At 40.9% G+C, this 25,912-nt stretch overlaps 1 protein-coding gene across 1 annotated transcript in view; it reads right to left on the bottom strand.

Moving 5' to 3' along the window:
- The window catches only part of RPRD1A (regulation of nuclear pre-mRNA domain containing 1A), a 74,674-nt gene extending 67,350 nt beyond the window's left edge, over window positions 1–7,324 (bottom strand). The window contains exon 1 of the mRNA XM_011943669.1: window positions 6,985–7,324. Coding sequence (XP_011799059.1) covers window positions 6,985–7,135 — 151 coding nt within the window. The 5' untranslated portion in view covers window positions 7,136–7,324. The remainder of the gene's footprint in view (window positions 1–6,984) is intronic.
- Window positions 7,325–25,912: the final 18,588 nt, after the last annotated feature.

The raw sequence follows: 25,912 nt of genomic DNA, 5'->3' as shown, positions 1-25,912 counted from the left end.
AAAAAAAAAAAAAAAAAATTATCAGTTATTACAGATAAAAAGGAGTAAGAAAAGCTATAAAAAGGAGAACAAGATGAACAGGCACCTTAGAACAGCCATGAGTTATGCAAGAGAACCAAAATGACCACAAAGCTCAGATGACAGCAAGGTGACTAAATAAATAATTCATCATTATAATCCTTTCATTTTTCTTTTTTCTGTATAATCCTCTTAATATATTTTTACAAACAAAAAATAAGAAAGGCGAGGAGCAATGCTGACACCTATAATCCCAGCATGTTGTGGGGCCAAGACAGGAAGATCATCTGAGCCCAGGAGTTCAAGACCAGCCTCGGCAACATGGCAAGACCCTGTTTCTATCCAAAAAAAAGAAAAAAAGAAAAAATCAGCCAGGCATGGTGGCATGCACCTGTGGGCCTAGCTACTCAGGAGGATTGATTGAGCCTAGGAGGTTGGGGCTGCAGTGGGCCCTGATCTACCTACCACCACACTCCAGCCTGGGCAACAGAGCCAAACCCTGTCTCTCAAAAACAACAACATATAACACACACACACACACCTTAAGACACTTCTTTTCAGATATAAAACACTAAAAGTTTATCTAACCCAGGCTCCATGGCTCATGCCTATAATCCCAGCACTTTGGGAGGCCAAAACAGGAGGATCACTTGAGCCCAGGAGTTTGAGATCAGCCTGGGCAATACGGCAAACATGGTCTCTACAAAAAATACAAAAACAATTATTAGCCAGGCATGGTGGTATGCAACTAGAGTCCCAGTACTCAGGGGGCTAAAGTGGGAGGATCACTTAAGCCCAGGAGGCAGAGGTTGCTGTGAGTCGAGATCATGCCACTGCACCTGGGTGAGAGTAAGACCCTGTCTCAAAAAAAATTTTTAAATTAAAGTTTATCTAAATGTGTGTTATCCTGTCTACCTCCAGAAAGGACTTATGAACGGAAATGTTCTATTTGAAAAGTCAAATAATGTTTTTCTACATAAGACCACATTCGAATGTTTACAACAGCTAAAACCTATGTCTATATTCTTAGTACAGCTCCTAGTAAATTCTACATATACTTCAAATCTTAAATCAAAGGACCATTCCCTGATTCCATAAACTAGGATAGGTTCCCAATTACATTTCTCCTTTGTATTACTGTGCAGTTACCAGTTTAGCAGAATCCACTTGCCTGGCTGATATGTAAGCTCCATGAAGACAGCTATATGTCTTTTTATGCGCTCAATCATCCTTGTTCACTAAGAGAGTAAGGAGATCAATAAGTATTTCTTGAATAAAGAAAACAGAAAAAATTTCTTGTATTTTTTGTGACAGGGTCTCACTTTGTTGGCCAGCCCGGACACGCACTACATGGGAGTCATCAAGGTCAGTTTGACAACATTAATCCTCTTAAATATAAGAACTTAGAAGGTGCAAGCATTGTCTACTTTTTCAATTCTAACTCTGAAAGAGAAACGAGTAACAGTATCAGACAATATAAAAGTCACTGAATTGTCAATTTAAAACAGAATCTCCTCATTTTTAGGATTTATATTGCTATATATTTTTAAAGCAAATGAAATGTTCTTTAACTTCTCCATTTTTCTAAAACCAAATTAGTAAGAACAGCCAAGAATATACAGTACTTATTTTAGCACATCTTACAAATTTAAAGCCATATTAGTGAATACGAATGTTAATTCAACAAATATTCGAGATCTTTCATCCAACGCAGTATGCTGGGGCTATGGAAGCTAAAAATTGAAATAGGAAAACAACGTGAAGGAGCCTACTATCTACTTCACAACCAATATGCAACTTCCCAACCTATAATACAATATGAAATGGTAATTAGTTTCCTGAAAGATATCTAACATAGCTTACTGATGAAAAAGTACTCATTTCAACAAATGATTACAAATAGGAGGAAAATCTAAACCTTAAATAATGCATTATTTTAATTGTTGCCAACCCTAGAAAAAAATAAACCCAGCATGGTAGTGTGCATCTGTAGTCCCAGCTACTTGGGAGGCTGAGGCATGAAGATCACCTGAGCTCAAGTTCAAGAGCAGCCTCAGCAACATAGTGAGACACTGTCTCATTTAAAAAAAAAAAAAATTAGGAAGCACAGTTAATAGACATTCAAAGGCCGACCATTTCCAGGTTTGGCTCTTTGCATCCAAAGCTATTTATCACCTCAGCACTTTCACATATTCCCAGTGGCTGCAGGCCCAAACTCCCCCAACTTGTTCAAAGAGGTCTTCTATTAAACATCACCTTGCAGAGATGATTTCCCTCTAACTAAAGATTTCCTCCTTCAAAGAACTAAACACAAAATTTATATCAAAAATGTTTTGTTTATTGGTTGCCCTTACCACGAAACTATAAATTCTGAGGGCAGGAATAAACTTTTCTTTTCTTTACCACTGTAATACACAATCAATAAATACAGGGTGAATTAACATACTTTAAGGGGTTGAGGCACTTATAGTTTCGTTAAGACACCAATATAACATAAAAGAGGCTGGTACAAAGGATACAATCACCAGACAAGGGAGGGCAGTGACCTTCACCAACTACAAACAATTTCCTCCTATCTTGTTTTCTACAGCTCTTATAGAGATCTTTCAGTGAGTGTGTGTAGAAAAGAGCCCAAATGTTAGTGTTGGTTTCTAAGTTCAGGTATGTTCATGGTCAATATTTCTACAGAAATGAATATAAATAATGTATATTAAGTTTTATAATTTAGCCTAGTATTGACTGAGACATTTACAGTTTAAAACAGTTTAAAGGACACTATTATGAAAGTAAAAAGACAACCCACTGAATGGAAGAAAATATTTGTGGTATGAATATAATACAATATTTGTACCTAGTATACATTGGGAACATTGGGAACATTTACAACTCAGTAATAAAAAGACAAATTTTAAAATAGGCAGAATAAATATTTCTCCAGACAACATCCAAATGGCCAGTAAGTACATGAAAATAGGCTCAGCATAATTAGTCATCTGGGAAATGCATATCAAAATCATAATGAGATACCACTTCATACTCACTAGGACAGCTGTAATCAAAAAGACAGGTAACAAATATTAGCAAGGATGTAGAGAAATTGGACCCTCAAACACTGTTGGTAGGAATGTATTTTAAAAACATGTACCCACTGTGGAAAATAGCCTGGTAGATCCTCAAAAGGTTGAACATAGGATACCCATATGACCCAGAAATTCCACTCAGTAAATATCCAAGATGAAAACATATCCACAAAAACAAAACAAACCAAAACAAACAAACAAAAAACCTTGCACAGGAGTGCTCACAGCAGCATTATTTATAATAGCCAAAAAGTGGAAATAACTCAAACGTCTATCAACTGATGAATGGCTAAATTCATACAACAGAATATTATTCTGCCATAAAAAGGACTGAAGGACAGTAAGTGGTCTTTTGCAACTGGCTTCTTTCAGTTAGCATGTTTTCCAGGCTCATCCATGTTATAGCCTGGATGGAAAACATGCAAAAGACCATATACTATATAATTCTATTTATATGAAATGGTAAAAATAGTCCAATCTACAGAGGTAAAGTAAATTAGCAGTTGCCTAGGGTTGGGAGAGATGGGGAACTGGGGACAACAGCTAAATGGCATGGAGTTTCTTTCTGGGTAACAAAAATGTTCTAAAACTGGTGACAGCTTTACAATTCTATAAACATTAAAAAATCACTGAATAGTATACCTTGAATGGATGAATGGTGTGGTTTGTGAATTACATCTTAATAAAGAAGTAACAAAAAGGTCACTTACATTTTTGGTTACACTTTACTGCATTTATCAGGAAAATTATATGTCATTTTGGTCTTCATAAAGGTCTTGAGGTTTATCCCTCCAAACAGAAACTCTTTCATTAAAGGAGACAAAGATAAGGAAGGTAGAAAAAGAAGGAAAACCTTCATAACTGAATGGCTACCATATCTAACATATATAATTTAACCATTCATTCTTAATTTTTTTGTTTATTTTCTGAGACAGGGCCTTGCTCTGTCGCCCAGGTTGGAGGGCAGTGGCACATTTGGCTCACTGCAGCCTGAACCTCTTGGGCTCAAGTGATCCTCCAACCTCAGCTTCCAGAGTAGCTTAGGCCCGCGCCATCACGCCCAGCTAATTTTGGTATTTTTTGTAGAGACAGGGTTTTGCCATGTTGGCCAGGCTGGTCTCAAACTCCTGAGCTCTGGCAATCCACCTCCCTCAGCCTCCTAAAGTGCTGGGATTACAGGCGTGAGCCACGGTATCCAGCTCATTGTTATATTTTGAACAGTAGCTTCTCCCACTCTCACATTTTTGTCTTTACACACTTTGAGAAACTAAAGAATGCCTGGCTTGACACAAAATGTTCAACTAATTTTCCTTAGTTTGTTGTAATATATTTTCAAGATTGATTGATTTCTTTTATAATTATTCTGCAGAGATAATGTGATTCAAGATATGGGAAAATAACTAAAAGAATGTCTGCTGGTACTCAGTAAGTGATTGTCATTATCATTAAACTACCGGAGATGAGAATCCTGAAGTTGATGAGCAAAACTGAAAGGAAGGGGAAGGACACAAAGGTTACACCCTACAAAAGCAGTCATCTGTCAAGAAAAGGAAACCCTTGGCAGAGTATGCCAGGCTAATATGAGGATTGCAGCAGCAGCGGTATGTTCATCAGCATCACCATTACTATCAACACTATCATCACTACCACGCTCCTCCTAAGGCATCTTTTTATATGCTTTAACTTTTTCTACTTATGAAACACTTAAACATACGGAAATATCACAAACCTTGCTAAAAGCATATCTTACAATTTTCCCACACTTGCACCAACATTTTCTTAAATACATTAAGTATTAGCTAGCTTTCTTCTATGGCAACCACTATCTTGGAAAATGGTGTTAATCACTACTAAGCATATTCTAATATAGGTATCTATAAACAAAAGGAGTACTGTTTTGCATGTTTTTAAACTTTACCCCATAGCATTATTCGTCTGTACCTTGTTTTCTTAGCTCAAGATTTTGTTTGTTGTTTTTCAGCTCAGTCATGTTGTTTCATGCAGCTCTAGTTCACTCGTGAGAACTTTTGGATAGTATTATATTTTATCAATATCACAGTTTATTTGCCCATTCTCAAGCTAATGGAATGGTTTTTTGTTTGTTTTCTTATTTTTTGTAAAGACATGGTCTCACTTGCTTTCAATGTTGTTATGAAGCTGCAATAAACATAATCCTTGAGCACAATACTTATTTCTAGAATATATTCCTAGAAAGAAAACTGTTAGGTCAAAGGATATATTTAATATATACCTCCAACTTCATCAACTAAGTTGATCTACAAAATAGTTACATGTTTTTACATTTCCACCAAGTGGTATAAGAGTTCCTGTTTCTCTTCGTCTGCAACAATTAACCATACTGCCATACTTTTTGCCAAAGTGATGACCATAAAGTGGTACCTCACTGGCCTACTTTTTCTGACTTGTAAGATTAAGTATCATTTATTGACCTTTCAAGTTTCCTCATGTGAAATGCCTATAAACAGTATTGCCATTTTTCTACTGATTTGTAATAGTTCTTAAGACAGTCTAGCTACCAACCCTATATTGATTACATGTGTTTCTAAATGCTCTTTGCAAAAAGAAAAAACAAGATAAACCTGTTACTGATTCTGAAATCTAGTAAAATGTAAAAGCAAAGCTAATTCCTGACTTTTCAAAGTTCAAAGCTACATTCCAGATCTTTATGTCAGTGTTTCTCAAACCTTTCTGTCCACTCACAGAAGATGAATTCCTCATTCAGGGCCAATACACATATACCTACACATAAACTGAAAAACAGGGCTGTAAATCAATTTATTCTAAAGAATGGGTGACGTTTTCATAACCACAAACAATATACAAGGACAGATTGTCTCCATTCTATACAGCCAACATTTTGGTTCACATTTTGTCTGTTATGTAAATATATCATATAGCTTTCACAAGGTTCAGTAAGCAAGCGTCTATTTCGATTAACAACGGTTTGTTAAAACCTTTAACACTTGATAAACAACCATCATATCCATCAGGATGTTTGCAACAACAATGAAGAGTGTCCACTCTACCCCATGAATTAAGAATTAAAGTGCAAGCTCAGACTAAGCAAATGAAATTTTTCATTTTCAGTCGCACTAGCATAATCAATTTTTTACAGATAAAGTTGCTCAAGTTGCTCTGCATAGGTGAACTGATTCTGAATGCTTTAGTGACAGACATCTCAAAAAAGTTTACTTCATTTACAGGAACACTATCAAATGTTTCGGAAAACAAAGACACTGCATTAGGGCATATAATCATTGAACAGGAAAGGACTTTAGGTCACTTCCTCTAAATCTCTCATTTTCGGGTAAAGCATGTGCAACCCAGAAGTTGTAAGAAGACTTGCCCAATTGAGATCCTCTAAAATCTACAAATTCAGAGTCTTTTCCACTGCATCACCCCTCTTCTTACATTAGACTTCTAAAACTATTTCTCTATTAATTTCACGAGAATAAGTTGTTGCGTTATAGAAATGACAAAAGTAACTCCCAAACCCACATCAATCTTTTTCTGTCCACTCCCCTACCTTTTCCCTCCCTTATCCTCCATTATCATTCACAGAACGAAAAAAAATACCTGACCACCTGAATTTCTGGCCCTAATTGGCTGTGGAGTCCCGACCCCCTGCTACTGTTTCCTTGTTAAGCTAACCGGAGTTTTTAAAATTATTCATTCCTTTATTCAATAAATATCTAAGCCCAGACTTCGCAGAAGCATGGTGCACGCAGCTCCTCCAAGCCCGCAGACCACCGCGGGCTGGCATCCCGACGCCAGGAAGCCGGGGGCGCTGGAGAAGCGGGGTTCCCGGGAATGCCTGGAGGCCGGCCGGGCGGTGGGGGGCGGCCGACAGGTGCGGGGGACTCACCTTTCCGCAGCTCCCGCTCCCACACGGTGACGATGGGCCGCGAGTGTTTACGGTGGTGAATGAGCCACAGGGACAAGGTCTGCACGCTCTGCTGTGAGTTGCTCAACTCCGACAGCTTCTTCTCCAGCGCCGCCTCAGAGAAGGCTGACATCCCTCCGACACCACGTTCACGCCGTCCCACGCGGTGGGACGAGGGGAGGAGAGTTTCGCCGCCCTAGCCGCGGCCTCGCCCCCTCACCCCACCCTTCCCCACGCTCTCACCACGGCCGCCGTTTCATCCAAGTCCGTCCGCAAACCAGCAAGATGGCGTCCGCCCGGCAGTGACGTCACACGGACCCACGCCCCGCCCCTCCCGCTGCAAGCCCTGGGAAAACGCGCGGCCTAAAAGCGGAACCATCAGGCGGAAGGGGCGGAGCCGAAACAAGTTCAGGGGAGGTGGGCAGGGGCGTGACGCCTGGGTTAGTCTCAGAGGCATGGTGGGAGTTTGCCAGGCCTGAACCCTCCCTAAGGGAAACTCTGTCAAAGAAGCAGTGATTACAGATCTCTATATAGGCGTGTAAATTGGGATAAATTAGGGCAGGCACTTTAAAGACTCTTTGCATGACATTTAAAAATACACCTTCCAGGCCGGGCGCGGTGGCTCAAGCCTGTAATCCCAGCACTTTGGGAGGCCAAGACGGGCGGATCACGAGGTCAGGAGATCGAGACCATCCTGGCTAACACGGTGAAACCCCGTCTCTACTAAAAAATACAAAAAACTAGCCGGGCGAGGTGGCGGGCGCCTGTAGTCCCAGCTGCTCGGGAGGCTGAGCCAGGAGAATGGCGTAAACCCAGGAGGCGGACTTTGCAGTGAGCTGAGATCCGGCCACTGCACTCCAGCCTGGGCGACAGAGCCAGACTCCGTCTCAAAAAAAAAAAAAAAAAAATACACCTTCCTAGATAGAGTATAGGATGGTTACCAGAGGCTGGTAAGGGTAGTGGGGGAGGGCTAGATAGAAGGACTAATAGAAGGACTAAATATAAATAGGACCTAGTATTTGATAGCATAACAGGGGGACTAGAGTCAATAATAATTTAATTGTACATTTTAAAATAACTAAAAGTGTAATTGGATTGTTTGTAACAAAGGATAAATGCTTAAAGGGATGGATACCCAACTTTGCATAATATGATTATTAGGCATTGCCTGTACCAAAATATCTCATGTACTCCATAAGTATGTACACCTACTATGTACCCACAAAAATGAAAAATTAATACAAATTTAAAAACTATAAAAATACACTTTCCTAGCAATTTCACTAATTGCTGTCAATGCTGGAAAAAAACACCAGCATGTTTGCACCAGGAGGCTTATTCTAGGTGTTCAGTCCAACACACTAACAGTGAAAAATTGAAACATTCACTATTGCAATCTACACAGATACATGTATATTCCATAATACATGCAGCAGTTTAAAATAAGGATTAATCCAAGATATGGTGGATTTGGAGGGGTTTGAGTGGGTTTTTATGGGATCTTTTTTGAAAGAGGGCCTCACTCTCACCCAGGCTGGAGTTCAGTGCCACGATCACAGCTTACCGCAGCCTCAAATTCCTGGGTTCAAGCATTCCTCCCACCTTGGCCTCCCCAAAATGCTGGGATTACAAGTGTGAGCCACCGTGCCCAGCTGGATTTTTTTTTTTTAATTACAGAAGCGAAAGTATAGTATACTACTTCTTGTTTAAAGGTGTGCAGTTCATATGGGTTCACAAGTACGTAAACGCATGGCAAAGGTTTAGAGGAATACACACCACATGAATATTGGTCTCAGGGAGAGGATCAGAATTGGAGCCCTTAAATTGTGTCCATATTGTTTTCATTTTTACAAAAAGAATATGTGAATATATTACTTACATAGTTAAAAATTAATTACAGAAATCTCATTATTAATCTAATGCAAACACTGTCACATTCTAAATTTTTTTTTGAGACCGGGTCTTACTCTGTTGCCCAGGCTGGAGTATGTGTTTCAGTCACATTCATGGCAGTCTCAACCTCCTGGGCTCAAGCACTCCTCCTCTGTGTCAGCCTCCCAAAGTGCTGGGAATACAGTTGTCAGCCTCTGTGCCTGGCCCTAAATATTAATACAAGAAACTTCCAGAAAGATACATAAAAAACGATAGGAATTCCTAAACTATCTTTTGAGAAGCACCATTCAAGAACTTTGTGGCCAGATGCATGGTTCATGTCTATAATCCCAGCACTCTGGGAGGCCAAGGAGGATCGCTTGAGCCCAGGAGTTAGACACCTGGGCAACAGAGTGAGACCCTGTATTTACTAAAAATTTAAAAATTAGCTGGGTATGGTGGCATGCGCCTATGGTCCCAGGAAGCTGAGGCTGGAGGATTACCTGAACCTGAGAGGCAGAGGTTGCAGTGAGTCATGATCGTGTCACTCCACTCCAGCCTGAGCAACAGAGCAAGACCCTGTCTCAAAAAAAGAAAAAGAAGGGCAGGGTGCGGTGGTTCACACCTGTAATCCCAGCACTTTGGGAGGCCAAGGCAGTGGGGGGCGGTGTGGATCACGAGGTCAGGAGTTCGAGACCAGCCTGGCCAACATGGTGAAACCCCATCTCTACTAAAAATACAAAAATTAGCTGGGCGTGGTGGTGGGCGCCTGTAATCCCAGCTACTCAGGAGGCTGACGCAGTAGAATCATTTGAATCCAGGAGGCAGAAGTTGCAGTGAGCCGAAATCGCACCATTGCATTCCAGCCTGGGCAACAGTGCGAGACTACATCTCAAAAAAAAAAAAAAAAAAAAAGAACTTCCAACAAGTAGGAACTGAATATGTATATTTGTGCCTGAGGTTCAGAGATATTGTTGTAGAGGTGAAGTTCACTCTTCCTTCACCTCCTTTCACTCCAATATCTATTCCTATCTTTACATTTCTTTCTCCATTGTACATCTTTTTGTTTATCCAATCTATTTAGCCTACTTTTTAATTTTAATTTAGTTCAAGTTTAACCTTTTTTTTTTTTTCCAAAGGAGACAAGATCTCGCTCTGTTGCCCAGGCTGGAGTGCAGTGGCATCATCACAGCTCACCGCGGCCTCAACCTCCCAGGCTCAGGTGATCCCCCCACCTCAGCCTACCAAGTAGCTAGGACTATAGGCGTACCATCATGCCCACCTTATTTTTAAATTTTGTTTGTAGAGATGGGGTCTCGCCATGTTGCCCATCCTGGTCTTGAATTCTCAGGCTCAAGCCATCCTCCTGTCCCTGCCTCCCAAAGTGCTGGGAACATGAGCTACTGAGGCTGGCCAAACCTATCTATCCTCCGAGACCTTAAAAGTATCTTCAACGCTATTCCTTTCCATGAGCCCTGTAGCCACCAAAGACTACTTCCCATCTCCCAGTATCTTCCCCTGAGATTTCCACTACTCTCATTCTCTATCTCTGTCTTCCTCTGTGTCTCAATTCTACCTAAAATTTCAGCTTAAATTCTGCCTTAAATTTCAGCTTTCTTTTGTTTTCACCCAGTCCAATGTTAGATTCCTTCCTTGTGTTTTTGAATCACTTGAATGCCTTATTTAGCACTTACACTACTAGTCTATGTTATTTACAATTTAATATCTGTATTCTCTCTCTCCAGCTAGATTTTGCACTCCGTGATTCAGTCATAGCACCAGCTCTTCTGTCTTCCTTGGTCCACAGTCTGATTTGACTGTCCCTGCTCCAAGCTCCCAGAACATTCTATGTATGAATGTACTATGGCTTTTGGCACTAGGCTGTTAGATCTACATTTATTGATGTTGTTACTTATAGTTATATTTTCAAAATATTGACTATTTATACCTTTAGATACTTATGACTTGTTTTTATATCTTGTCTCTAAATTGGAAAGCAGGAGGTAAAATGGTCTCCATTCACAGAAGATATGATCTTAGATATAGATCTTAAAGAATCCACCCACAAAAATTAGAGATAATAAACAAATTCAGCAAAGTTGTGGGATGTAAGATCAACACACAAAAATGAGTTGTATTTATATACACTGATAATAAATAATTTGAAAATGACATTAAGAAAAAAATCTTATTTACAATAACATCAAAAAAGGCTGAAATACTGTGAAATAAATTTAACCAAGGAAGTGTAGACTTGTATACTGAAAACTACAAAATATTGGTGAAATAAATCAAAGATCTAAATAAATAGAAAGATATCCTGTGTTCATGGATTGGAGGATTTAATATTCCTAAGATGGTAATAATACCCCAAGCAATCTTCAGATTCAATGTAATTCATGTTAAAATACCAATGGCCTTTTATGCAGAAATGGAAAACCTAACCTTAAAATTCATATGGAATTGAAAGGAGCCCTGAATAATCAAAACAATCTTAAAAAAGAAAAACAAAGTTGGAGGATTCACAGTTTCTTATTTCAAAAATTACTTCAAAGCTACAGTTATATCAAAACATATATCAGGCCGGGCATGGTGGCTCACGCCTGTAATCCCAGCACTTTGGGAGGCTGAGGTGGCGGATCATGAAGTCAGGAGTTCGAGACTAGCCTGGTCAATATGGTGAAACCCTGTATTTACTAAAAATACAAAAATTATCTGGGCGTGGTGGCGTGCACCTGTAGTCCCAGCTGCTCGGGAGGCTGAGGCAGGAGAATCGCTTGAACCCGTGAGGTAGATGTTGCAGTGAGTCAAGATCACGCCACTGCACTCCAGCCTGGGCAACAGAGCGAGACTTCGTCTCAAAAAATATATATATCAAAACAGTGTGGTCTAGGCACAGTGGCTCATGCCTGTAATCCTAACACTTTGAGAGGCCGAGGCAAGCGGATCACTTGAAGTCAGGAGTTCGAAACCAGCCTGGACAACATGGTGAAATCCGGTCTGTACTTAAAATACAAAAAAAGTCTCCGGGTGTGGTGGTGGGCACCTGTAATGCCAGCTACTCAGGAGACTGAGGCAGAAGAATTGTTTGCACCCAGGAAGTGGAGGTTGCAGTGAGCCGAGAATGCACCAGTGCACTCCAGCCTGGGTGACAGAGTGAGACTCCATCTCAAAAAAACAAAAACAAAAACAAACAAAACCAGTGTGATATATTATTTAGCCATAAAAAGAGATGATATCATAATGCATGATACGAGACAGATGAACCTCAAAAATATTATGCTAGCTGGCACAGTGGCTCGTGCTTGTAGTCCCAACAATGTGGGAGGCTGAGGCAGGAATGAACTCTTGAGGTCAGGAGTTCAAGACCATCCTGGACAACATAGTAAGACTCCAACTCTACAAAAAAAAAAAAAAATTTAAGCCCAGGCATGGTGGCTGACACCTGCAATTCTAGTACTTTGAACTCCTGGACTCAAGCAATGCCCCCACCTCAGGCTCCCAAAGTGCTGGGATTACAGGTGTGAGTCACTGCTCCCAGCATAATATATTTTACGAACTAAATTGAAGGCTTTAAGTCTAGGTGCAGTGGTTCATGACTGAAATTCCAGGACTTTGGGAGGCCAAGGCATGTGTATTGTTTGAGGCCAGGTGTTCAAGACCAACCTGGGCAGCATGGCGAAATCCTGTCTGTACAAAAAGCACGAATGTTAGCCGGGCATGGTGGTGCATACCTGTGGTCCCAGCTACTTGGGAGGCTGAGGTGGGAGGATCTCTTGAGCCCAGGAGGTCCAGGCTGCAGTGAGCTGTCATTGCACCACTGCTCTCCAGCCTGGGTGACACAGTGAGACCCTGTCTCAAAAAAAAAAAAGAAAAAGAAAAAGAAAACAAAATTAAAGGCTTTGGAGTTTAAAAAATACTTACTATCTATAATATGTTAATACTCTCAATATCTATTCCAATAAGACTGTTAAATATAATCATAATATAATTAGGGGAAATTGTTTAGTCTCATCACCAATAGATATGAGCTGCCACTATCTCACCAGCCACCTAAGAAAAAAAGTACATTTTTTTTTTTTTTTGAAACATCATCTGACTCTGTCGCCAGGCTGGAGTGCAATGGTGCAATCTTGGCTCACTGCAACTTCCACCCCCTGGGTTCCTGCAATTCTCCTGCCTCAGCCTCCCAAGTAGCTGGGATTACAGATGTGCACTGCCATATCCAGCTAATGTTTGTATTTTTAGTAGAGATGGGGTTTCACCATGTTAGTCAGGCTAGTCTGGAACTCCTGACCTCAAGTGATCTGTCTACTTTAGCCTCTCAAAGTGCTGGGATTACAGGTGTGAGCCACCACACCTGGCCTTCCACATGATCTTAAACCAGGAGATTTTAGGTTCTGGAGGAGATCAGATAATAACCTTAAAGGAAAGGACTTTAACAAGCACTGTTACCAATTTAAACAACATAAATTCCAGAGTATTTATATAATATTGATCTCGTGAGATGGAACATGTGCTATCTTAAAAAAAAATCATACACTTACATCTCTACAGACTTCTCTGGAATATTTAATATTCCTAAAAAGTTCCAGGAAATAAACAAACAAATTAGGAGGTTAGGTATTCTAGCTGACTCTAGCTGATACTCCCATACATGTAAATACTGCTTTAGAGCCATTGTCACGTCAGATAACTCAACAGCCCATCTTCCTACAACAGGAGTATGAAGTACTGCCTTTAGTTGAACAAAAGATGATGTTCTGTCTGCAATCTTCTGATCAATAGAATCTTGACAATGAGTCTGAATTTCACAGAATAACATTCCTGCAGGTTGACTTCAGCTACATCAAAATGGGATATGGAGAAAGTAAGAAGATAACTGTGGTTACTGACAGCTAGACTGCAGTCTTGCAGCGAAACATAAACTGTTCTCACAGGATATAAACAAGAATTAGGCAAGTCCATTCTATGACTGTAGTAGAGCAAAACAGAGCCAAGGCTACCCTGCAGCCATGAAAATTGCTAGTATCGCCTTCTGATAATTAACATGAATAATTACACCTTCTTAGCCAGTGACATCTCTACCCCCATCTCAACCCTCTGACCTCCTACATAAAAAATGATCAAAAATCTACCCAATCACCTAGTTGCTCCTGCTCCTCACAGCACCTAATCCAGAACTGACTCTGCACCTCTAAAGTATCCTTAGAATCACGCAAGCTCAAATCTTAAAATAAGCCTTCCCAATTCCTTCTTAATAACACACCCCATAGTTTCTGTGGTGTGTTCTCATTCTTGTTTGCTGCAGCAAACTAAATAAACTTTGTTTAAAGTTATATGGTTCTTATGGTCTTTGGCTGGTGGGTTTGGTTTTTGTTTGTTTGTTTGGTATTTTTAAGATAGGGTCTTGCTCTGTCACCCTGGCTGGAATGCAGTGGCACGATCATAGTTCACTGCAGCCTCGACCTCCTGGGCTCAAGCAATCCTGCCACCTCAGCCTCCAGAGCAGCTGGGACTACAGGCACATGCCAGTGCATCAGGCTAACTTTTAAATTTTTTGTAGAAACAGAGTCTCTCTGCGTTGCCCAGGACAGTCTCCAACTCTTGGGCTCAAGCAGTCGTCCAGTCTCAGCCTCCCAAAGTGCTGGGGTTACAGGTATGAGCTATGGCACCCAGCCCATGGGCTTTCATATGTACCATACATCAAACTTTTAATAGTGACTAGCTCTATGGGTAAGAATACAAGTAATTTCTTCTTTCCAATGTATGTATTTCTTTTCTTTCTTCCTTTTATTTTTTGAGACAGGGTCTTGTTCTGTCGCCTAGGCTGGAGAGCAGTGCCACAATCACAGCTCACAGCAGCCTTGATCTCCTGCTCAAGGAATCCTCCCACTTTTCAGCCTCCCAAGTATCTGGGAAGAGAGGCATATACCACCATGCCCAGCTAATGTTTTGTATTTTTTATAGAGGTGGGGTTTCACCATGTTGTCTAGGCTGGTCTCAAATTCCTGGTCTCAAGCAGTCAGTCCAATTCAGCCTTGCAAAGTGCTGGGATTACAGGTGTGAGCCACCATGCCTGACCTATACTTCAGTATGGTTTGAATTTTTTATTACAAGCATGTGTTTGTTGTATAATGAGAAAATAATCAATGTATCTTGACTGGGGCAGAAGAGGGACCTCAGCTGACTCCCCTTTGCAAATAAGATAAAGACCATATTTTTTAGTATGGCATACAAGGCTCATATTAATCCAGTTCTACCATTTTCTGCAGTCCCATTGCCACAGCTTCCTCACTATGTTCTTGAATCTCCAGCAGGGCCAAACTTCTCTATTTCCCAAATCCATTTCTATTCCATTTTCCACTGCCTTCTCTCCATTAAACAGGCAAACATCATTCTTCCTGCAGCACTCTAACTTCACCCATCAAAATAAAGAACTTTCTCAGCTGGCTCGTGTCTGTAAGCACTTTAGGGAGGCTGAGGCAGGTGGATCACTTAAGGCCAGGAGTTCAAGACCAGCCTGGCCAACATGGTGAAACCCCATCTCTATGAAAAATACAAAAATTTGCCAGTTGTGGTGGTGCATGCTTGTAATTGTCAGCTGCTCGGGAGGCTGAGGCAGGAGAATTGCTTGAACCTGGGAGACAGAAGTTGCAGTGAGCTAAGATCACACCACTGCACTCCAGCCTGGGCAACAGAGCAAGACTTTGTCTCAAAAAATAAATAAAATAAAATAAAATAAAATTTGATTTGAACCAACATGTGAATGTATAGTCAAAATGTGGTATAATGCACTACATAATGACATTTGGTCAATGCCAGACAAGTAAGATTATAATGCAGCTGAACACTTCCTATTGCCCAGTGATGTGTAACTGTTGTAACATTGTTGTTGTGCAACACATTACTCATGTGTTTGTGGTGATGCTGGTGTAAACGAACCTACTGTGCTGCCAATTGTATAAGTATAGTGCATAGAATTATGTATAGTGCATAACACTTGATAATAAACAACTCTGTTACTGGTTTAAGTATTTACTGTGGTTTTTATCTTTATTTTAAAGTGGACTTCTACTTCTGAAAAAGAGTTAACTGTGAAACAGCCTCAGGCAGGCTTTTCAGGATGTGGAGTGAAACTAACCCAACAGCCATGGTGAGTGACAGCAGCGCAGTCACACCCCATTTGATCCTGGAGAGGGAAACTCTCTGAGCTGAGACACTATGGTGGGGAAAACTCCCACCAACCACTTGAAAGGGGTATCCAACAGAGACTTCTGGTTTGGGCTTGGAAACTACCAAATTGGGACTCAACTGTTTTCAACCAATCAGGACTGAATGAGTTTGAGTTCCTCATTTGCATATACAGACCTGATTGAGGACTGGGGCAGGATCTTTCCCTATTTAAGCCAGAACCCCTTTTTGTTCTCCAGAGCATACTTTCTTTTTATATCAGAGGCTTCCTCTCCTGAATCTGCAGATTGCTCATTTTTAGAAAATAAAGCTCACCTTTGTTTTTCCTCTGCACACCTCATGGTCTTTTATAAAAAGAAGGTATTTCAGAAGGCATTGTATAAGAGATGACAGCTCCATGCATATTATTGCTCCTGAAGACCTTCTGGTGGCATAAGATGTAGAGGTGGAAGACAGTGATATTCATAATCCTGCCCTTGTTTAGGCATAGGTAATATGTGTGTGTCTTAGTTTTTAACAAAAAAACTTTAAAAAGTAATTTTTTTGGCAAAAATAAGTTTTTAAGATTAGGATATAAAGAAAGAATTTTTGTACAGCTATACGGTGTATTTGTGTTTTAAGCTAAGTGTTATTAGAAAATAGTTAGAGATAAGAATTCAAGATGGAAGATTGGAGACAAAGCTGACGTGCAGCTCCCACTTGGACAGACAGAACAATGTGTGGAGACTTACACCATGGACTTTTGCTCTAGGAACCACTGCAGGGATGTACCAAGAAAACCAAAAGAATTCACAGATCCTTTGAAAGAAGTAGTAGGCTGCTGCAAATTCTGTGAGACAGGTGAAAAACTGTGAGTTCTCAAGGTGTGAGGGGGGGAAACCTGCCTCTGAACACACATCCCTACTGGGGAACCTGAAAGTCCAGATTATGGGAGAAGGATTTAGCCTTACTTAGACCTGAAACAGACTTAGTGTGAAATATGAAGGTCATGAGAAGAGCCTTGTAGGCACTTCCATTCTCCAGCTTGAGCCCAGGGAAGCCATCCCTGACTATATCTCACAGAGGCCCTCGGGAAGGGCAGCCAGTGCATTTGGGAGGGGTCACCAGGTGAAAGTAGCTTCCAGCTAAACTTTGTAATAACTTTGACGGGGCAAAGTTATTATAAACAAACTCTCTTGAGCAGAATCCAGGGCAAATGGGAACTGCTGCAGAAGGGAAAGCAGGAGTCACAGCTGACAGTGAGGGCAGATGGGGAGGGGCGTGGCTGAAAGCCATGCTTGCTTGCTTTCTTAGTGGGTAAAACTTAAAGCTTGGGGCTAAGTCTGAGTCCTGTGCACAGGCTGTCTGAAGATACACTTGCACTGTTAGTGGGGTACGTTCAGAGTGAGACCAGCCTTGCCAACTGTTTGGGAGTTGGCTGAGGTCTATTGCTACCAGCTTTCCCCCCTTCCCTGGTGACAGAAGCAGCCATAATCCCCTCTGGAACATACCCCATTGGTCCAAGAACTGCCTTCCCCATCTCCCACAGTGGCTGCAGCAAGCCCCACCCAAAGAGAGTCTGAGCTCAGACCCACCTAACCCTGCCCCCTGCCACCTGATGGTATTTCTCTACCTGCCCTGGTAGTTGACCACAAAAGACAAACTCTTGGGCGCTTTATGACCCCACCCATTGCCTGAGAAAGCTGAATACTTAACATGGCCAATTTAGGGCAAGCCTATATTCCCCCTTCTACTGTTGCAGCTGGTGGTCTCTCAAAATTGCTACCTCCTGGCTAAAGGCCAACTAACTCAGGACATTACAGCAACTCATGACTGAATGACCCTGCTCCAAGGAAGAAGAAAATAACAGCTAATTCCACTGCCTCCAACATCATGGCTAACCAGTAATCTTGAGTCTGTCCACGTGACAACTTCACTGCTAGCATAACCAGCTTTCGAGAAAGCCAGCATATTAAACACATCTACAACCAGGAACTCTCTAAGTCTACTTCACTCCCCTATCACCTCCACCAGAGCAGGTGCAGGTATCTACAGCTAGGAGACAGGAAGACAGATGGCATCATAGGACTCTTCACAGATACTCTCCAGCAACAGAGCCTGGTAGTACCTCCGGGTGTCTAAACCAAGAAAAGCAATAACAATAACTTCCTGAAGTCTGACTCGCAGGAAGCCCCCTCCCTAGAGGAAGCGGGGAACACCACATCAAGGGACCACCCTGTGGGACTAAAGAATCTGAACAGCAACACTTGAGTTCCAGATTTTTCCACTGAAATAGTCCACCCAAATGAGGAGGAATCAGAAAAGTAATTCCGGTAGAATGACAAAACAAGGTTCTACAACACCCCCAAAAGACAACACTAGTTGCCCAGCAATGGATCCAAACCAAGAAGAAATCTCTAAATTGCTAGATAAAGAATTCAGAAGGTTGATTGTTAAGCTACTCTAGGAGATACCAGAGAAAGGTGAAACCAATTTAAAGAAAATTTTTAAAAATACAAGATATGGATGAAAAATGCTCCAGAGAAATAGATATTATTAAGTAAAAACAATTACAACTTCTGGAAATGAAAGACACACTTAGAGAAATACAAAATGTGTTGAAAAGTTTCAATGATAGAATTGAATAGGTAGAAGAAAGAACTTCAGAGCTCAAAGACAAGGTCTTTAAATTTACCCAATCAGACAGAGACAAAGAAAAAATAATTTTAAAAAAAAAGCCTCCAAGAAATTAGGGATTACGTTAAACAGTGAAACCTAAAAATAATTGGTGTTCCTGAGAAAGAAGAGAAATCTACAAGTTTGGAAAACATAATTGAGGGAATAATTGAGGAAAACTTCCCTGACCTCACAGGGAAGATCTAGATCACAAGTGATCTAGACATCCAAATATAAGAAGCTCAAAGAACACCTGGGAAATTAACCATGAAAAGATCATCATTCAGGCACATAGTCATCAGATTATCTAAAGTTAAGACAAAGGAAAGAATCTTAAGAGCTGTGAAGCAAAAGTATCAGGTAGCCTATAAAGGAAAACCTATGAGATTAACAGCAGATTTCTCAGCAGAAAACCTACAAGTCAGAAGGGATTGGGTCTTATCTCAAACAAAATATCTGCCAGCCAAGAATTTTGTATCCAGCAAAACTAAGCTTTCTAAATGAAGGAGAGATAAAGTCTTTTTCAGAAAAACAAATGTGGAATTTGCCACCACCAAGCCAGCACTACAAGAAATGCTAAACTGAGTTCTAAATCTTGAAACAAAACCTTGAAATACACCAAAATAGAACCACCTCAAAGTATAAGTCTCACAAGGCTTATAAAACAATAACATGATAAAAAAAAAAAAAAAAAACAAGGTATTCAGACAACAATTAGCCTGGTGGATAGAAGAGTAACTCATATCTCAATACTAATGTTGAACATAAATGGCCAAAATGCTCCACTTAAAAGATACAGAATGGCAGAATGGATAGAAATCCACCAACCGGCCAGGCGCGGTGGCTCAAGCCTGTAATCCCAGCACTTTGGGAGGCCGAGACGGGTGGATCACGAGGTCAGGAGATCGAGACCATCCTGGCTAACACAGTGAAACCCCGTCTCTACTTAAAAATACAAAAAACTAGCCGGGCGAGGTGGCGGGCGCCTGTAGTCCCAGCTACTCCGGAGGCTGAGGCAGGAGAATGGCGTAAACCCAGGAGGCGGAGCTTGCAGTGAGCTGAGATCCAGCCACTGCACTCCAGCCCGGGTGACAGAGCGAGACTCTGTCTCAAAAAAAAAAAAAAAAGAAATCCACCAACCTAGAATATGCTGTCTTCAAGAACCTCACCCAATGCATAAGAACTCACATAAACTTAAGGAAAAGGGGTGAGAAATGCTATTCCATGCAAAAGGAAACCAAAAGTGAGCAGGAATAGCTCTTCTTATATCCAAAAAAACCGACTTCAAAGCAACAACAGTTAGAAAAGACAAGGAGGGACATTATGTAATAACAGGGTCAGTCCAACAGGAAAATATCACATCCTAAATATATATGCACCCAACACAGGAGTCCCCAAATTTCTAAAAAAAATTATCATTCAACATAAGAAATGAGATAGATAGTACCACAGTAGTAGTGGGGGACTTCAGTACTTCACTCAGAGCACTAGACAGGTCATCAAGACAGAAAGTCAACAAAGAAACAATGGGTTTAAATTATACCCTAGAACAAATGGACTTAACAGATAGTTACACAACATTCTACCCAAGAACTGCAGAATACACATTCTGTTCATTAGCACATGGAACATTCTCCAAGATAGACCATATGATAAGCCAAAAACCAAGTCTCAATAAATTTATAAAAATCAAAATTATATAAAGTATCTTCTAAGGCTACAGTGGAATAAAATTGGAAATTCATTGCAAAGCAACCCTCAAAACTGTGCAAATACATGAAAATTAAATATTCTGCTCCTGAATGATCTTTGGGTTAAGAATGAAATCAAGATGGAAACCTTAAAATTCTTTGAACTGAACAATAATAGTGACACAACTTATCAAAACATCCAAGACACAGCATAAGTGGTGCTAAGAAGAAAGTTCATAACATTAAATGCATACATCAAAAGGTCTGAAAGAGCACAAATAGATGATCTAAGGTCACACCTCAAGGAGCTAGAGAAACAAGAACAAACCAGCAGAAAGGAAATAATGAAGATTACAGCAGAACTAAATAAAGTTGAAATAAACAAACAACTAAAGATAAATTAAACAAAAAGCTGATTCTTTGCAAAGATAAATAAACTTTATAGACCATTAGCAAGATCAACCAAGAAAAGAAGACACAAGATTCAAACAGGATCAGTTAGTAATGAAACAGGAGATATTATTATACAACTGATACTACAGAAATACAAAGGATCATTCAAGGCTACTATGAACACTTTTATGCACACAAACTAGAAAATCTAGAGGAGACGGATAAATTCCTGGAAATATACAACCCTCCTAGATTAAATTAGGAAGAAATAAAAACTCCGAACTGACCAATAACAAGTAGCTAGATTGAAATGGTAACTTTAAAAATTGCCAACAACAAAAAATGTCCAGGGCCAGAGAGATTCACAGCTGAGTTCTATCAGGCATTTAAAGAAGAATTGGTACCAATTTTACCGAAACTATCCAAAAGATGGAGAAAGAGGGAATCTTCCTTCAATCATTCTATGAAGCCAGTATCACCGTAATACCCAAGCCAGTAAAGGACGTAACAAAAAAAGAAAACTACAGACCAATATCCCTGATGAACATAGATGCAGAAATTGTCAAAAAATACTAGCTAACTTAATCCAACAGCATATTAAAAAGATAATACACCATGATTAGGTGGGTTTCATACCAGGGATGAAGGGATGGTTTAACATATGCAAATCAATAAATGTGATACATCAAATAAACAGAACTAAAAACAAAAATTATACGATCATCTCAATAGATGCAGGAAAAGCATTTGATGGAATCCAGCATCCCTTTATGATTAAAACCCTCAGCAAAATCAGCATAGAAGACAAACCCATCTATGACAAACTCACAGCCAAAATTACACCAAGTGAGGAAAAGTTGAAAGCATTCACCCTGAGAACTGAAACCAGATAGGATACCCAATTTCACCGCTTCTGTTCAACATAGTACTGGAAGTTCTATCCAAAGCAATCAGACAAGAGAAGGAAATAAAGGGCATCCAAAGCAGTAAAGAGGAAGTCAAACTGTCACTGTTTGCTGATGGTGTGATCGTATACGTAGAAAACCCTAAAGATTCATTCAAAAAGCTCCTAGATCTGATAAATGAATTCAGTAAAGTTTCAGGATACAAAATCAATGTACACAAATCAGTAGCAATGCTGTACACCAACAATAACCAAGCTGAGGATCAAATCAAGAACTCAACCCCTTGTGCAGCAGCTGCAAAAAAAAAAAAAGGACTGAGGACTGGAATGAAAACTTGTCGTGACTTTTCTGGGCCCATCCATGGCTGCCTATGGACCAATTGGCACACACTTCCTCTCCTCTGAGGCCCATAAAAGCCCTGGGGTCAGCCAGAGCTGGACGGATGACAAGATGACCAGCTGCAGAGAGGAGGTACCCTCTCTGCTGGGAGCTGAACCCTTGTTGGGACGACCTGCCTGCAGAGAAGAGCTACCCTCTCTGCTAAAAGCTGAACATTTGACAGGACACCCTGGATGAAGAAAGGAGCTGCTCCCTGCGGGGCTCCTCTGAGCTGTTCTATTGCTCATAAAGTTCCTTTTCGTCTTGCTCACCCTTCACTTACTTGTGTACCTCATTCCTCCTGGTTGCAGGACAAGAACTTGGGACCCACTGAATGGCAAGGGTAAAAAAGCTGTAACACAAACAGGACTGAAACATGCCTCTTGACCACCATGTTGTAGGCAAGGAGAAGGAGAGAAGAGCTGCAGCCTTCTGGGGAGCCCACACCTGGGAGCTCCCTGAGCCATGACTATGATTCTCTCTTTGGGGCTCTGTGGTTTCTGGCATCTCCAAGCTTCTGGAAACCACCATGTTCCCCAGTGCCAACCATGGAAGCTGCTTGCAGTGAGCCCAGTCTGGCCATAGCCTTGCAGAGAGCTGGTGCCCATGCCAGCACCTGGAGCCACCTGCCCCGCTGCACCAGCCAGCATCTCTGACTGTGCATGGTGGTCAGACCCCATGCTTGCTCACACACCCCTCCTTGTTTCATGCCTGACTCACCCTTAGCAGACATGGGATCCAGGCCTTTGAGGCATGTGATCCAGGCCAGTAGTGTGAGCTGAGTGCAGCCTGCCAGCCTGAGTGGGCAAAATGAGCCTAGTGGGTTTGAGTAAAACTTGGGCAAAGGTGCCACCAGTCACAGAGGTTTCTAGCCAGAAAAGCGACACTCCAAAGATTCCATAACAATGGGACCTAATTAAACTAAAAATCTTCTGCACAGCAAAAGAAACAATGAGCAGAAGGCCAGGCACAGTGGCTCACGCCTGTAATCCCAGCATTTTGGGAGGCCGAGGTGGGTGGATCATTTGAGGTCAGGAGTTTGAGACCAGCCTAGCCAACATGGTGAAACCCCGTCTCTACTAAAACTCCAAAAATTAGCTGGGTGTGGTGGTTCATGCCTGTAGTCTAGCTCCTCGGCAGGCTGAGGCATGAGAATCACTTGACCCCAGGAGACTGAGGTTGCAGTGAGCTGAGATTGTGCCACCACTGCACTCCAGTCTGGGTGACAGAGTGAGACTCTGTCAAAAATAAAAGAAGAGGAAAAGAAATAATCAGCAGAGTAAAAAGATAACTCACAGAGTGGGAAGGAATATTAATAAACTATACATCCAACAAAGGACTAATATCCAGAATCTACAAGGAACTCAAACAAATCATCAAGAAAAAAAATAATAATCCCATCAAAAAGTGGGCAAAGGATATGAAGACAAGTCTCAAAAGAAGATAAAAAATGGCCAACAAACATATAAAAAATGCACAATATCACTAATTATCAGGGAAATGCAAATCAAAACCACAGTGTGATACCACTTTACTTCTGCAAGAATGACCGTAATTTAAATATCAAAAAATAACAGATGGTGTCATGGATGTGGTGAAAAGGGAATGCTTTCACACTGCTGATGGGAATGTAAACTAGTACAATCACTTTGAAAAACTGTATGGAGATTCCTTGAAGAACTGAAAGTAGAACTGCTATTTGATCCAGCAATCCCACTACTGGGTACCTACCCAGAGAAAAAGAAGTCATTATGTGAAAAAGACACTTGCACAAGCATGTTTATAGCAGCTCGATTTGCAATTGCAAAAATTTGGAACCAGCCTAAATGCCCAGCAACTGAGTAGATAAAGAAAATGTGGCATATATATACATATATATACACACATATATATACATATATATACACACATATATATACATATATATACACACACATATATATATATATATCAGGTGATAGTACTCAGACATAAAAAGGAATGAAATAATGCTATTTGCAGCAACCTGGATAAAGTTGGAGACCGTTATTCTAAGGGAAGTAATTCAGGGTTGGAAAATAAAATATCATATGTTTTCACTTGTAAGCGGGAGCTAAGGTATGAAGACACAAAGGCATAAGAATGATATAATGAACTTTGGGGACTCTTGGGGGAAGGTTAGGACGAGGGGTGAAGGATAAAAGACTGCACATTGGGAGCCAGACATGGTGGCTGCTGGGCACAGTGGCTAACGCCTGTAATCCCAGAACTTTGGGAGGCCAAGGCAGGCAGATCACCTGAGGCCAGGAGTTCGAGACCAGCCTGACCAACACGATGAAACCTCATCTCTATTAAAAAATACAAAAATTAGCCAGGCATGGTGACAGGTGCCTGTAATTCCAGCTACTCGGGAGGCTGAGGCAGGAGAATTGCTTGAACCTGGGAGGCAGAGGTTGCAATGAGCCAAGATTGTGCCACTGCACTCCAGCCTGGGTGACAGAGCAAGACCCTGTCTCAAACAAAAACAAAAACAAAAACAAAGCCGATGGCTACATATTGTGTACAGTGTACACTGCTTGGGTGATGGGTGCACCAAAATCTCGGAAATTACCGCTAAAGAACTTTCGCATGGGACCAAACACCATCTGTTCCCCAAAAACTATTGAAAAAAAATTTTAAAACACAAAAGAGTCAAAACATAATTTAAACGTTTATAAAGTACAGTAAGCTAAGGTTAATTTATTATTCAAGAAAAAAATCATTTTTACAAATTTAATGTAGCCTAAGTGTATAGTATTTATAGAGTGTACAGTTGTGTACAGTAATGTCCTAGGCCTTCACATTCACTCACTACTCACTTACTGACTCACCCAGGGCAACTTCCAGTCCTGCAAGCTCCATTTATGATAAGTACCCTATACAGGTGAACCATTTTTTATCTTTCATATCATATTTTTACTGTACCTTTTCTACATTTAGAAAGATTTAGATACATGAATACCATTGTGTTACAACTGTCTACAGTGTTCAGTACTACAACATACTATATGGATTTGTAGCCTAAAACAATAGGCTATGTGATATAGCCTAGTTGTATGGTAGGCTACACCATCTAGATTTGTGTAAGTATACTATATGATATTTGCACAAAGATGAAGTTGCCTAATGGTGCATTTCTTTTTCTTTTCTTTTGTTTTTTTTCAGACAGAGTTTCACTCTGTCGCCCAGGCTGAAATGCAGTAGTGCAAATATGGGCTTATTACAACCTCTGCCTCCTAGGCTCAAGTGATCCTTGCATATCAGCCTCCCGAGTAGCTGGGGCTACAGGCAACACCACCACACTCAGCTAATTTTTGTATTTTTTGTAGAGACAGGGTTTCATCACGTTACCCAGGCTGGTCTCAAATTTCCAGACTCAAGCCATCCTCCCGCCTCAGCCTCCTAATGTGCTGGAATTACAGACATCAGCCACCATGCCCGGCCTGGAACATTTCTTAAAACATATTCATGTTATTAAATGACACATGATTGTGCATTCAATGGAAAATTATTCAGTCATTAAAAGAATGAAATTCTGGCCAGGCATGGTCGCTCATGCCTGTAATCCCAACCTTTGGGAGTCCAAGTTGGGTGGATCACCTGAGAGGTCAGGAGTTTGAGATCGGCCCGGCCAACATGGTGAAACACTGTCTCTAATAAAAATACAAAAATTAGCCAGGAATGCTGGCATGTGCCTGTAGTCCCAGCTATTTGGGAGGCTGAGACAGGAGAATCGCTTGAACCCTGGGAGGTGGAGGTTGCAGTGAGGCAAGATCACACCACTGCATTCCAGACTGGGCAACA

Source organism: Colobus angolensis, unplaced genomic scaffold (genome assembly GCF_000951035.1).
Source record: "Colobus angolensis palliatus isolate OR3802 unplaced genomic scaffold, Cang.pa_1.0 Scaffold220, whole genome shotgun sequence".
NCBI lineage: Eukaryota > Metazoa > Chordata > Mammalia > Primates > Cercopithecidae > Colobus > Colobus angolensis.
Note: the sequence above shows the minus strand (reverse complement) of the source record. Positions and strands in the feature narration are given on the sequence as shown.